The 14,528-nt window shown below is 46.4% G+C and overlaps 1 protein-coding gene across 1 annotated transcript; it reads left to right on the top strand.

Moving 5' to 3' along the window:
* The first annotated feature begins 3,865 nt into the window (after positions 1-3,865).
* Positions 3,866-9,078, top strand: LOC115323234. Its single transcript, XM_040218659.3, has 2 exons — positions 3,866-4,380; positions 7,486-9,078. Exons 1-2 carry the CDS (start codon positions 4,068-4,070, stop codon positions 8,511-8,513), a joined length of 1,341 nt encoding a protein of 446 aa, XP_040074593.2. The 5' UTR covers positions 3,866-4,067; the 3' UTR covers positions 8,514-9,078.
* Positions 9,079-14,528: the final 5,450 nt, after the last annotated feature.

Raw genomic sequence — 14,528 nt, 5'->3', positions numbered from 1 at the left:
CATTTTTCTCTCATTGCTTAACACTGACACAACGAGACAACGAGGCACAACACCTTCCGAACTCTTAGACTAAGAGTTCGCTATTTTCTTAAACGCAACCTTCCGTTACGTTACGGTACCTGGAACGCGTTTTCGAATGGTGCCTTTAGCGTCCTGTTCCGACCATGCAACAAAAAAAGGTCCCGATGTGGCGATAAATTGAAGCCACAGTAGTTGGTGCATCACGCTGTAGGAGGTCGCTATACTGGCGGTTGGCGCTGAAGTCCTGACAAAAAGTACGAGCGACCGCAGGTGTGGCTGTCATCGCGGAATCCCAACTCCTGGCGGCTGTAGTTTCCGTGGACTGTGAAGTCGGAGAGTGACAGGCGACTGCCACATCCACCACTGCTGCTGTTACGAAACCGCCATGATGGAGGCCGACGACAACATGACACTTCTTTGGCGTCATTAGAAAACAATCGAGGGAAAACTATTTAGGACGTGGTAAACGCACCAGTCGGAGACACGTTTTAGAAAGCATAGTTAGATCTCTTGCCAAGACAAACCGTTGAAACTAAATATTTTATTGCGGCTACCGCTATAAAGCAACGGTAGGCACCGGTCGCCGAGTGGATCAACACCGGGGACGTCAACATTGTTTCGCGACCTCTCAGTCCCTTTGCCTTAGTGGAGAACAAAAATATTTTTTATCACAAAAGCAATACCAAGTAGTGTCAGGAACGTCCTGTTTTACCAGACCGCCAGAAAGATGGCGTCTGTGCCAGGACTGGATAAAGCTATTACTTACCATTGCAACGCGCCGGCATCTACTCCAACCAATCTGCGCACTTTGCAACATCAGCAAGAAAATACTGAGGCACAGTCTGGAACACACGACCTCGGAAAATTTCAAAATTTATAGCCGTCACAAATAAAAGCCCTGAAACATTCTAATTTTGAGGTACGCGTGCTAAAATGCAAGATTTCTTTGACGCGCCTATGGCGCCTTCGTTCACGGAAGCAATTCAGTGTCGTCAGAAAGTCTTTCTTTCTCGTTGAGCAACCGAAACTTGATAAGCAACGCCGCTTAAGCGTCATATACACCAACTCATGTTTAAAACAAACCGGAGCGCCTTTAGCAGACGCCACCGGCGCCGCACATGCACAATGGGGGTGTGGGCAAGAAGCTCGCCGTCGCCCATAAACAAACCATTGGAATGGGACGTTGTCGACGTCGGTGTGGGTCCCCGTGCTCTTTTTCGCGTTGTAATTGTTGATTCTACGCAGGGTGTTGGAACGAAATGTTTTTCGTTCCGTTTTCATTTTCGTTCCATACAAAAAAGTTCCGTTCCGTTTCCGCTCCGGAACAAAAAAATAATGCTCCGTAACGGTTCGTAACGGTTCCTTTCTATTAAAAAAAAAAATCGCAACAAAACTTAAAAGGAACGTAACGTTTATTTTTACACAAAAATAGATAATTCAGGCGCTCTAGAGGAATCCGCGGAAACGACATTGCTTCTGAGATCATGTTCATTGCCTTGAGAATGAGATCATGATCAAGGCACAGAGCATGATCTCAGAAGCAGCACGTCATCAAATGTGCTCGGTGAAAGGCAAGACCTCTGGTCCGATAAAATAAATTTCAGCACCGAGAAGGCCCTGAAGGCCCATAGGGATGAAGAAGTACACTTTTGCAACAGAGTCTCAGACTGCCATATCCGTAGAAAAACAAAAGATGGACTTCTACAACGCCGGGTCACAAACTTCCCTCGCTTGCCGTGATCTGTTGTCTGTCTGTGTCGTCCGAAGAAAGCATGGAGGGAGAGGGCGCAAGCAGAGCTGTATATGTAGAGAGTTTGGCCATTCGTTGGGAAGTATAGGAGACAAATGAGGAGGCGCCATTGGCTGAAAGCTGGCTGGGCGTGTTCCAGGGCGTGTTCCAGGGAGTCTTCAGAAATTCGAATGTGACCAACCAGAAGCCGGAAATAATACCCTGGCGGTGGTCGCGAGAAACAAAGCTGATAACTGCATTGGAGTAACTCTCGATGACTGAAAATATGGTACACGTGATGTTTCAATCACGCTCATCCAAAATGATATGGAGGAGTGCGACTAGCGGAACGATCGACATAATCCGTACACCAGGCGCCGAGGGCCGGGAATCCGCCGTCCGAGCAAACCAGAGTTGAGCGGCGCATTCGTTTCTTACATCTTTCTGCATGATCATGATCAAAACAACACGTGCACCCTATTTTCAAGCATAAAGAGTTACTACACTTCACTCTGACGCGCTTATTAAAACCATATACGAACATAGACCTTTGATCAGAACTGTTTCTCGCTACCACCGCTAGGGGATTCTTTTCGGCTTCTGGTTGGTCAAGAGAGCGTGCCAAGCCCTCTTTCCGAGTCCGGTGCACGCCCTGGCTCTGCCCGCGCCTCCCATTGACCAAACTCTCTACATATACGGCTCTGGGCGCAAGAGCCAAGGAGAGCATTGCGAGCGTGTGGAGGCGTCGCGCCACCGCGCTCTCATTGGTGGGAAGCAATGGCGCCTTGCGTCATGTTTTTTGTTTCTCGTTGTATTTTTGTCTTTGTTTTTGCTATGCTTGTTCGCCCGGAGTTAAGACGTGGGGGCGATGGCTTGCTTGTCTTCTCTTTAATTATGGTACAAACCAACGGCTGTCTCTTCGCTGCGCGAAACGAATTACTGAAATACCTGATATTTTCCCTTGAACCGAAAACCGATAAGAAAATTTTTCGGTTTCACTCCGGAACAAAATAATAAATAACGTTTCGATTACGTTTCCGTTCCGCCCAAAAATATCGTTTTTTTCGTTTTTCGTTTTTGGTTTTCGTTTTGTTCCGATACCCTGATTCTACGTCTTCCTGGCAATGCCTGATTACTTGAGCGGCCTGAGCGAAAATAACGAGGCTCGTTACACTGCAAAACTTGGCGTGAATAATGCAGCATGCGGCGATTTATTCCGCGTGGACGCCGCAGAATGGACGAAAAAGCCCGATTCACATGGTGAGGTTCTGCTCGCTATTTTCAGTCATGATGTCGCTCGGGCTGCAAGAGCCCGAACCGTAACTGATATGTCGACGTCGATACTGAAAATGGCAGCAGAATCAAACCGAGTGAATCAGGCATAGCAAGTCGGTGATGGCCACTGGTAACAATTATCAACATCTCCTTTTATCTTCTGCTTGCACCGAGCCTACTTACCCGAAGCCACCTTCAAACTTAAATGTCTTTTGAGGTCTGCACTTCTTATTGCAATTACCGGGTCAACGTTTGGTCTACTGTTGAAACTAAATATCGTTTGAACTAGCAGACGACAAGCAGGAACGTTTGAGAGAGCAGACAACAGCTCGAACGATGAGGCGTCCGTTTGAACGTGATGAAGCATTGAACGTAATCCGCAGGTGGTCCGTGCAACTTGACGGTTTTCCCGCGTTCATGTTGGAACAAAACAAATAAATCTGACGATCACAAGCATCCATGAATTCAATCCAAAGTGCTTTCCGCCCAAGCAATCGCGGTCCGACGGCGTCTGTTTTTACTTTTGAATGGCCCCTGTTCACGGCGAGCGCCTATCCAGAGAGCTTGCCCGTGCCTAGATCTGGGGACAAGGCCAGCGTAGGGAAAAAAAGCTCGTAGGGAGTCCGTTCGCGTGGTCGTGATGATGATGATAACCATGTCATATAACACCTGAGACTGTGGTGAAAAAAATTGGAAACGTTTTGGTAGAAGGAACAGACACAGAAAGGGACGTCTCAAACTCAGTTAACTGGTTTATTTCTCGACCATCGTATGACTCGCCCACTAGCGCCACCCCGGCCTCGCCGCCTCGGCCTCGCTGTGTTCAACGGTTCTCAGTTTGAAATTTGGATTGTTAGTGGTTGCCCCGTAGCTTTTGTGTATGCTAGCTGTACGCCTTATAATTTCGTACAACCGCCGTCCTTATTTTTCTTGTGCTCGCATAACCGCGTCGCGTGGCTTAATTCAGGTGCAGTGCGCTGCCGTGAACGCGATAACCTAAATTTTAAGAAGTTAGGTCTGTTCGTATTCGTCTTTCCTCGCTATGTCCGAACCCGCGGAACCCGCGGAACCTGGAGGAAGCGGTGGTGTTTCTTCCAAGACCGACCCAGATAAGTACAAGTGCAGGATTTGTGACAAGTGTTTCAAGAAAATCTACAACTTAAAGAGGCACTTAAAGGAGGTCCACGGGGAATCTGACGCGAGCTGGGTCACACTTCCCTTTGACAGTTACAGCTTTGCATGTGATCTGTGTCCAACAGCTTCTTTTGCGTTCCATGGGGGCTTGCTGCACCACTTTGAAGCGAAACACGGGTTCGACGCGAGGCATGAGAAGTTAGAGTTCAATTCGTTAAAAGGTAAGTGGCGCTCGCTTTTCTGGATATGTTGTCGTATTGGAAATTAATCAAAAGTGTATTGGTGGGCCAGTGTGATCATATCGAAAACATTTCGAAAAAAGGATAAGAACAGAGACGTAACAAGCGTTACTATCGAGTATCGACTGACTCTTTAATGCGTTCTTAGAGATGTACGACAAGAAAGTCGCTTTGTTAAATTTTTATATTTCCTTTTTTCGTCTAGGAGGTTTGTTACTCTTTCTAGAATCTAGAGCATAAAAATGCAACATTGCCTTTCGTTGAATCTCAAAATGCCCCACTCTTGTCGATAGTAACGCTTGTCCTGTCCCTTTCTCGTCTTTTTTGCGAATTGTTTACGAGATCCTTAAGAGTTGCCGCGCAGTGCGAGTTTATTCTTTAGTTCCCCTTTGAAAAGTGGTTTCAAAATTGAAGCTTGTGACGTCGTATACAGAGCTCTTTCGTTGTGCGGGTGCATGGTCCTCAAAATGCTCGCACACCGAATGCACTGATCAAATCTATGCGTGCTCAGCATGCTCCTGGAAAGGTGGCAATGAGTTCATTGCACGACGTTTCATCGACAGCTCAGAGTAACCTTTAGCCTTTCTTTACTCTTTATTTATTTTGCTCTGGAGAGCTGCGGAAAGGCCGCAGCCCGTACCATGGAGGCCTGCGGTGCCGCGTCTAGTGAACAGGAAAATGTGATGAGTATATACATGCATGATGTTGACGACATGGAATGTTGGCATTGGGGAGAATGGCAGTCCGATTCGCAGAAGTCCAGATTTCGTCGAGGTGGGTTGGGCGGGTCAGCAGCGTGCTATGGGGATCTGGCAGTCGTTCCATCGGTGCATAAAGGAGCCCCAGGTACATGATGGCGCTGTTACTCACTGGGCTCCACTGGAGTCGAAGCATCGGGTTCGAAGGAGGTAGCCCAGTCAAAATAGAAGCTGTCGCCTCTGAGGAATCGAGGCCCAGGGCTCAGATTGAGGCACCGCCGTTGCCCGGTGTGTCATCCCCTCAATGTCGTCGAGAGGATGACATACCTTCTATTTGTAATAAGCTGCATGAGAATGTCGCCGTGACAGTCTCGTGCAGCGTCTGTCAGGTGGGTTAACATTTTTTGTAATAAGCCGCCGCAGACTGTCGCTGCGAAGCGGCGTAAACACAAACAGGTGGGTGGGTTAATGCGCACCCTAGTGATGCACCCTAGACGAAATGTCCATAAAGCGTGCAATTCGCATAACGAGCATCTATGAAACGATCGTATCGACGAAACGTGTATCCCTGAAAAGTTGTCCACGAAACATAATTCCACGAAGCGAGTTTCGACAAAATTATAAAAAAAAACTCTCGCGGAGTGGCATGCGCTGCGTAGCCGAAAGCCTATATTTGACGTCATAAATGGTGAATGGGAAACATGGATTTCTTATGTTTGCCAATATTTTTGCACCAAATAATTGTCATATTTGGATTCACGTAAGAATTCACCTCCCACTATATTTTTAAGAACCACTTCAGCTTTCTTTAAGGCATGTTACTTTACTAACATGACTTTCAGATCAGGACATCAACAGGATCGCCTCCTAAAGTACAGCTGTGCTTGGGAATAGCCATGCTTCCACCATACATACCTTATAACGTCCTGGAGAAGGATGTTACCACATGCAAATGATTTAGCACTAAGTCATTTGTGTGGTAACATACTTCCTCGTTACATTACAATATGGTAGGTCGAGAAAGAGTTGAATCAACGTCTGAGCCCTTTCTAAGACAAAATCAAATGTAAATTTTTATTCCTTAAGGTAGCGCTTGTTCTCGTGCACTTGCGCTAAAGCTTGCGGTTAGTACAAAAGCTTAAGCACAAACCTGGCACACCTAATTGTAGCGGCTTTCGCCGTTGCCGCAGGTATGTATGATGGAAGGACGGCTATCTGAGGCGTGGACCAGAGGAATCATAGCGTTACCCTTATACTCGAAAGATAGCCCATCTAAAATCAATAACAAATGGGTGAAAATAAGGAGTGGGCCGACTTTCAGTGTGAAGCAATGATGGCTTTACTCGCCAGTCGGTAATGGTTCATTATATCCCCATAGCTAACTAAAAGAAAACAGCAAATAGAGCCAAAAACAGGGGTGGGTTACCTTTCAGGGCTGGGGCATCTCTTGGAATTTTATGGTAAGCATATATCTCATGCCTACAGGGTATGTGGTACCAACACACTAGGGCAGTGGTTCTCAACCATCGATGTTGCGCGGACCCCTTGTGGATCAGCTGAGATAATGGAGGACCCCTTTTGCGTGGTGAGGGGGTGGGGAATGTATAGCTTAAATATAATGGCATAATAAATGGATTTGACTAAGGGCTAGTGTGAAGTAGACTCCTCTTATTGACATACACACAAGAAAACCAGCCCGAAAATGGAAAAATTACTTCTCGATCTGAAAAAAGACAACTTTTATTGCCGGGCTTGACTGATGAGGCAGGGCTTCGCGGACCCCTACAATGTCTTCCCGGACCCCTAAGGGTCCGCGGACCCCCATTTGAGAACCACTGCACTAGGGTTTCTCAGCTGCTCTTGTGACTGCCACTATAATGAGACTTGACTCTTTTCTAGGGGTATATGAATACTTTAATATCTGAATAGAAATCAAAAAGTAATCTCTCGGTTAATTCGATTCGTGAATAAAATTCTTAGTGTTTTGTGAACCGAAGATTCATTATGTTTTGTGAAAGATGCGCAGTCGACACAGAGCCATAGAAACTTGCGCTCTGTCCGATGCTGTGTGCACTTGCATTGAACTTATGACTATACAAAACACATTTCGGTTTCTGGTTTTTCTGCCCTCCCGTCACTCACATGGCAGTTGCACTTGCAGACAGACCTGTCTTTGCAGACTGTGCAGTGTTTTGGAGTGCGCCTACTATGTGGGCATTGGGAGCAGGAAGAAAACCATGGACCGCATGCTACAGCTAAGTCTGATTAGGGTGTATATTTAGTGAAATAGGAAGCATGTTTTGAAGCAGGGAAGTATGTGATGTAACTGATGTACTACTCTTCATTCAGGCCATTTCCTATTAAGCTTTCTTTCTTCTCTGCCTGCCAGAATTCAGTGACTGGAGGGAGGCTGAAGAAGGCAGAGAGCATGCTCACTTCGTTCTCCGCAACGGACCCAAAAAACGACCAGGTAATGTCCTGAAGAGGTATTACTACTGCCACCGCTCTGGATCGTTTCAGAGCACGAGCCGAGGTAAAAGACAACTGAAAACCCAGGGCAGTTGTAAGACTAATGTGGAATGCTTGGCCACTATTCGAGTAACAGGGAAAGATGGCAAGGTGACAGTAGAGTACCAGGCAGAACATTACGGCCACCCGAAGGAACTGAAGCACCAGCGCCTCTCCATGACTGAGAAGGAGGCTTTAGCTGATAAACTAAAGCAAGGCATTCCCGCCCGTAAAGTTCTGGTAGATGCACGTTCTTTCGCTGGCAGTGAGATGGGCATGCTTCATTTGCTCTCAATGAAAGACATTGGCAACATCTCCGTCAAGCATGAAATTCTGACGAAAGAGCGACGGCACAAGAATCAGTTTAAAAGTGTCTCAATGTGGGTGGAGGAACCGAACAAACAGTCATATTCCCTAGTGCTGTACTTTGATATGGAGGAAGGAAATGAAAAAGAGACCTTTGAGCTTGCCCTGATGACTGTCCCTCAGAAAGAACTCCTCACAAAGCTGGGCCCCAAGTTCTTGTGCATTGACTCCACTCATAATACAAATGGCCACAATCTGCAACTGACGACTCTCATGACAGTCGCAGAAGATCAATCAGGCATGCCATGTGCATATTTGATCTCAAAAAAACTAGACACCGAGACTATGAAACGCTTCTTTAAAGCCATAAAGGAAAAAATTGGCAACCTCGAATGCGAAGCATTCATGTCTGATGATGCTGCCGCTTATGGTAATGCATGGGAGGAAGTGATGGGCCCTGCCCAACACCGGATGCTTTGCTCCTGGCACGTAAACCGCAACTGGACTCAGAAGTTGCAGTTAGTCCAAGATAAGCAAACCCGTGACCGTCTTCGCGACGAGTTGTGGGCGCTGAGAAATTGCAAAGATGAGGCTAAATTCTAAGAAGGTCTGACAGGCTTTCTCTGTCAGAAACTAAGTGAAGAGGCTGATCCGAAACTAATTCAACAAGTACATGAGTTTCTTCAGTACTTTGAGCGCTACTATGGTGGCAGAGCACAACAGTGGGCACTCTGCTTCAGAAAGGGCATTCCTTTTAATACTAACAACCACTTGGAGGCAATGCACAAGGACCTGAAGTCACACTACATGCATGGAACCCACAACCAGAGGCTCGACAAGCTGTTGATGATCCTCTTCGAACTGACCCGTGACCGCCTCTACAAGCGTCTCAAGTCGCTCGTAAAAGGAAAAACAAATCGGCATGATGCAGCCCTTTTTCGGAGGCACCAGGAGGGGATCAAAATTCCTGCATCAGATGTAGAACAGCTGCAAAATGGCAATGGCTGGCTTGTAAAGTCCCAGTCCCAGGCAGAGAGAAGCTACCATGTTGAGAAGGGCGATCCCTGCCAGAGTTGCGTGCTTCGCTGCAAGGACTGTGACATCTGTATCGACAGTTACAAGTGCACTTGCAATGACAGCCTGATTTCAGCGTCAATGTGCAAGCACATTCACGCAGTAGCTTACCTGGGGCTTCATAAGACGACCGTGGAGGAGGTTGACACCGAGCCAGATGTAGAAATGCCATCAACTACACGTGAAGCAACAGGCTTTACGTTGGATGATGAGCCACAGACTCTCTTGGATGATATTCGGCAGAGTATTGAGGTAGGGATGCAGAAGACTCAACCAAATTCAGTAGACGAGATACGTTTAGCACTGAGTGGACTGAATGAGTCCTTCTCCGGAAAGGAATTGCCAAGCTCTTCAAGCTCCTTGGTGTTGAAATACTTTACCAAGGCCCAAAAATTACTTGACTCTGCTCCAGATAAGACTTCTCCTCCAGATGAGACTTCTTTAAAACCTAGGGTAATCCCGCACAACAAAAAGATGGAGAAACAAGCACGGTACTTTCCCACCAAAAAGAAACGCCCTGGTTCTGGTCCCATGCACGGCAAACCTCCCACCAGATTGGAGCAGCAGCACATCATGGAGGGCCTTGTAGCCAGACAAGTTCCTACAGGGAGAGCAGCATCCGCTCAGCTCCCTGTGGATGTTCCGAGCATGTCTGTGCTGGCCCTCGAAGACCATGACTACTTTGCTTATCAGTAGTCGAGACAATTGGACTACAAAAAAGGGGCAGTGTTCCTCTTGCTAAAAGGGATGGTGTGTTTGACAGCTTGGATTTCTTTCCACCTTGGAAAATGTCAAGAGATGCTCGAGCTAAAGGCAAGAGGGGCATCTCTTACCATCTTCCAACAGGTTAGGTTCGGTGAGGTATTATACGCTGACCTTAATTGTAACACTCTTTTAACAACCAGGGATTGGCAATTTTATTTCGGTTTATGCGGAACGGTTGTCTTTAAATTAAGGGGTAATCATAGCGCCTCGAAATGTTCGTTCGTAAGCGTCCCCCTCGCTGAAACCAGCACTTTTCTTAATTTTAAATATTGCTGCACAAGAACTTGCAGCTTTTTCTGCTTTGGAGAATGTCAAGAGGTGCTCGAGCTAAAGGCAAGAGGGGCATCCCTTGCCATTCTCCAACAGTCGGCTTCTGTCATAGGCTGACGTTAATCGTAACAGTGTTTTATTTTCAAATTCTGGAAAGGTTTTCTATTTAATTTAACCTGCTATCATAGTGCCTCGACACACCCATTAATTCAGTGTCCCCCTTGCTGCAACCGGTGATCTTTTATTTTAAATATTGCTGCACAAGAATGTGCAGCTCTTTCCGCCTTGGAAAATGTCAAGAGGTGCTCGAGCTAAAGGCAAGAGGGGCATCCCTTGCCATTCTCCAACAGGTGGCTTATGCTATCAGCTGACCTTAATTGGAAAAGTGTTTTAACAGCAAGAGCTTGCAATTTAATTTCACATTTATGTTCACAACCATAATACCTTGAATTGCCTGTTACCAGTGGCGTACCAACTTGTTTTTGAGTGGGGGGGCAAACCCGACCGTCTTCCCCCCCCCCCCTTAATCGAAAATTCGGCGCAACTTTTGTCGAAGTTTTCTAAAGATGTGGCAATGTTTCGGCAAAATTACAACGTTACCAGACTTAACATTGATATTTTGTTTTTTCTCACGAAAAAAACTTTGCTTCTTCTTATTAAAATAAATACAACTTGTAGTGCCTATTGAAACAGTTATGATTAAATAAGGTGATATACTACAAGATAATTGTATCGATGTCGCTTTTGTGTGTTTACTGGCAATTTTAGTGTTTGCTTGCAGAAAGTGGCGTGACAACGAGGTTGGGTAGTAGCCGGAGCAGTCACGAATCACACTACGAGAGTTTTGATTTTGAGGCTTCATCAGCGCACGCCTGCAAGTGTGTTTACATTGCTAAAATAAAGACAATCACTGCGTTCTTATTTTCTCTGGGAGTCACCGTTTCGTGTGCGAAAACGGATGCAACGGTTGTTTAGCCTTCACCAGAAGAGATAACAATACTGTAAATATGCATGTTTTTCGATTTGAGTCACTTGACGTCAGCTTTGCATGAAAGTGCGCGTTCTATATTCGCAACGTGCCGTTTTTAACCTTTAAAATTCCGGTTTCTGGTGTTAGGACACACACGGATGTTTAGGTAGATAGGGAGAGTTAGGAATGTCGGATGTGCAACGTCGAGCATGATAGTTCTGTGTTTAACGAATACTTTTCATCAGTGTTTACTAACGAGTACTTGGACTTCGTCCCCACTCTCCCTGAAGAGCTTTACGAGCGCATGCATCCTATTAACGTTAACTCCGCTGGTATTAAAACATCGATTGATAAACTAAAACTTACTTCGTCCGCTGGAACCGATAACATCAACCCTAAAATTTAAAAGAAACACCCGTGTTATTTCTAGTGAGTATTTAAAACTCATCTTCATTCAGTCCTCATCTCAAAGCTGCCTTCCATCTGACCAAAAGGTGGGAAGGGTAATTCCCAGTCTTTAAACAGGGCAGCCGCTCTTCCGCATCTAATTATCGCCCTAATTCATTGACTTCAATTTCTTGCAAACTACTTGAGCATATCCTCTACTCCAATATCATGAGGCATTTTTCATCCCATTTCTTTTCTTTAAACAGCAGCACGGTTTTCAAAAGGTACTTTCCTGCGAAACGCAACTCTGCGACTTCATCCATGACTTGCACACTAACCTTGAATGTCACGTCCAAACTGACGCAGTTTTTTTTTTTTTTTTTTCAAAGCGTTCGGCCGTGTCCTCCATCAAAGCCTTCTTTCTAAGCTATCATCTTTTTGCCTCGACCAATAACCGTTTGCATGGATTCGTGACTTTCTTTTTTCCCGTGTACAGGTCACGTCCATGATGATCATGAATCTTCCTTAATAAATGTATCTCCTGGTGTTCCCCTGGGGTTCGTACTTGGGCCCTTACTCTTTTTAATATTTATTAATCACATCCCCATTGGGATTTCTTCAAAAAAACGCTTTTTCGCCGACGACTGCGTCATCCATAACAAAGTAACTTGTGTGCAAAATAATAACCAGCTTCAGGAAGATCTAGATAAAATTAACAATTGGTGCAAAGAGTGGATTATGTCACCAAACAAGTATAAACGCAAACTAATCCACTTCACCAAGAAAAAACCCCTCTGTCATTTAATTACTTCTTGGACTCCGATCTGATTGAGACCGCTACTGTGTATAAATACCTTGGTGTAAGACTAACATCTGACCTTCCCTGGAATAACCACATTGAAGTCATTACCACCGATTCATCTGGAACTCTTGGACTAAGCAGACGTAACTTAAAAAATCGCTCCACCCTTTGTCCCTAAGCTAACCTTTAACACGTACGTCCGACCAAAAATGGAATATGCTTCAACCATCTGGAATACCGATCGACTGTACCTCATCAATACGCTGTAGAGGCAGTTCAGAACAGAGCTGCTCGCTTCATTTCATCCACTTATGACGTTTCTTTCAGTGTCTCGGCGCTAAAAACTGAACTAACCATGTCCTCTTTGCAGCTTCGCAGGAAAGTCTCTCAGCTGTGCCTTATTCACAAAATCTACTACCACATTCCCGACCTCAAAACCACTTTGTTATTACCCCTCGACCGAACATCTTCTCGCCTCAACAACGTCTGCACCATCAAACACACTTCTGGCTCTACGAACGCTTTCAATTGGTCATTCCTTTCTCAAGCCATCAGCCACTGGAACAGTCCCCCACCCTCCATTGTCACCATCTTGGACCCTGCTGATTTCTCCTCTGCAGTAAAACTACACCTTTCTTGGCCCATGTGATGGTGTGCGGGGCTAGGCAGATCAGTGAAAACACTTACGCAGAGCGCTTGCCAGGCCAGACTTGTACGTAGTTCAACTACTTTACTCAATTACTGTAGTTTAACTACTTTTCTGGGTAGTTTAGTAAATTTTAATTACATTTCTATTCTAGTAATCAGTAGTTTACTTTAACTACTTTTCCGAGCGACTTCCACTCAAATTACAAATTACTTTCTAATTTTAGTGGTTGTTTTGCCTATCAACAGAGAACAGAGGTCGGAAGGTCAGCTGATATTTGCAGAGGGGGAAGCATGCGGAGTAGAAAAGGGGGGGATGGGAAGGAAGAAAGTGATTTAGATAGTCCAAAAAACCCCAAAATTTTAACGAGCCCCCCCACTGCAACAACACTGCTACGAGGCGCTGGGAGCGAACAGACACGACGCAAGAGAGGTCGAGTAACTGTGGGATTAGCTCCGAATAGTGGCGTTTCTTTGTATTCCGAAGCTCGAGGAGACTTGACGCATTTGAAGAAAGGGCTTGTCCCCGCTTCTCTCTAATGTAGGAATTCTTGCCCACTACAGGAGGTGCACACACTGCTCCTTTTACGGTGCAGGCGATAGAGCCCCTAACAACGACGCTCACGCCGGATGGGCTGCTCGTGTATCACTCGAAGCGCGTTAACCCACCCCCGCGCCTGCGTTCACGCCGCTTCGCGGTGACGGTGTGCGGCTGCTAATTACAAATCTATTAACCCACCTAGCCCCCCCACCCCCCGTACACGCCCCGCTGGGTCGGCAACCCAGCGGGGCTTGGGTTGCCGACCGGACGGCGTCCGGTCGGCAACCCAAGCCCCGCTGCCCCCCATGCACTTCCGTAAATAGAGTCGATACGATTTAGTTTAGCGATGTTTCGTCAACAACATTCGTTTTTTTTTAGTGTTAATGGTAAAAAAGAAATGTAAATATCGCCAAATGCCTCGACAAAACAAAATGTTCGAGAAAAAAAGTAAAAAGAAGTAAGCCGGCCCACACCATAAATAGAACCCGGGTCTGACACGTATGAGGCAGACATCTCACCACTAAGTTACGCTACCTCTTCGGAAACTCGCATTGCATCCGCTGCCTATGTTGACGGCGGCAGCGCCTATCTCCAAGCAAGCAAGCAAAACTTTATTTTGTGTAAGGGCCTACGTCCTGGTCTGGACGGCCCGTCCGGCCCATGTCTCGCGGGCGTAAGGTTACCGTGTAGCCTTGTTCGTGGAGCAAGGCTTTAAGAACCAGCCAATCCGGCGTGCGTGAGCACCGTTGCTAGGGTTTGTATCGCCTGCGCGTTAAAAATATGCCCGCGCGGGTCGGGGGGCAGTGCCCTTGGTATTCCTTGGGCGCCGCCGGCCTGTGTCTGCTCTGCCCAGTGGCGGCCGTTTCAGGGGGGGCAAAACGCATGCCTTGCCCCCCCACTCTGAGAACTGGGGGGGCAAGCGCCCCCCTTGCCCCCCCGGTTGGTACGCCCATGCCTGTTACATGGTTATTTTTTTATTTTGCATATTATTGCACGGGAATGTAAAAGTTGCAGTTCTCGCGATGTGCCAACTTCTTTTTAGTATGCGACCCATATGCTTTAGGATATAATGGTTTTCTTGCTAATAAGTGCCTGTAATCACTGTTTCATTTTTTTTGTGAGCCAAGAGGGAGTGACCACTGGCGACAACAAGCATGAGGATTT

The sequence above is a fragment of the Ixodes scapularis genome, unplaced genomic scaffold (genome assembly GCF_016920785.2).
Source record: "Ixodes scapularis isolate PalLabHiFi unplaced genomic scaffold, ASM1692078v2 PGA_scaffold11__112_contigs__length_91849675, whole genome shotgun sequence".
Taxonomy (NCBI): Eukaryota; Metazoa; Arthropoda; class Arachnida; order Ixodida; family Ixodidae; genus Ixodes; species Ixodes scapularis.
The sequence above is the reverse complement of the archived record's forward strand: the minus strand, read 5'-3'. Positions and strand labels throughout refer to the sequence as shown.

Bases quoted from the DNA above. Each gene is read 5' to 3' on its own strand.
- LOC115323234 (XM_040218659.3), top strand. From the start codon at position 4,068: ATGTCCGAACCCGCGGAACCCGCGGAACCTGGAGGAAGCGGTGGTGTT. The intron at 4,381-7,485 runs GTAAGTGGCGCT...TCTGCCTGCCAG, and splicing joins AGAGTTCAATTCGTTAAAAG to AATTCAGTGACTGGAGGGAG.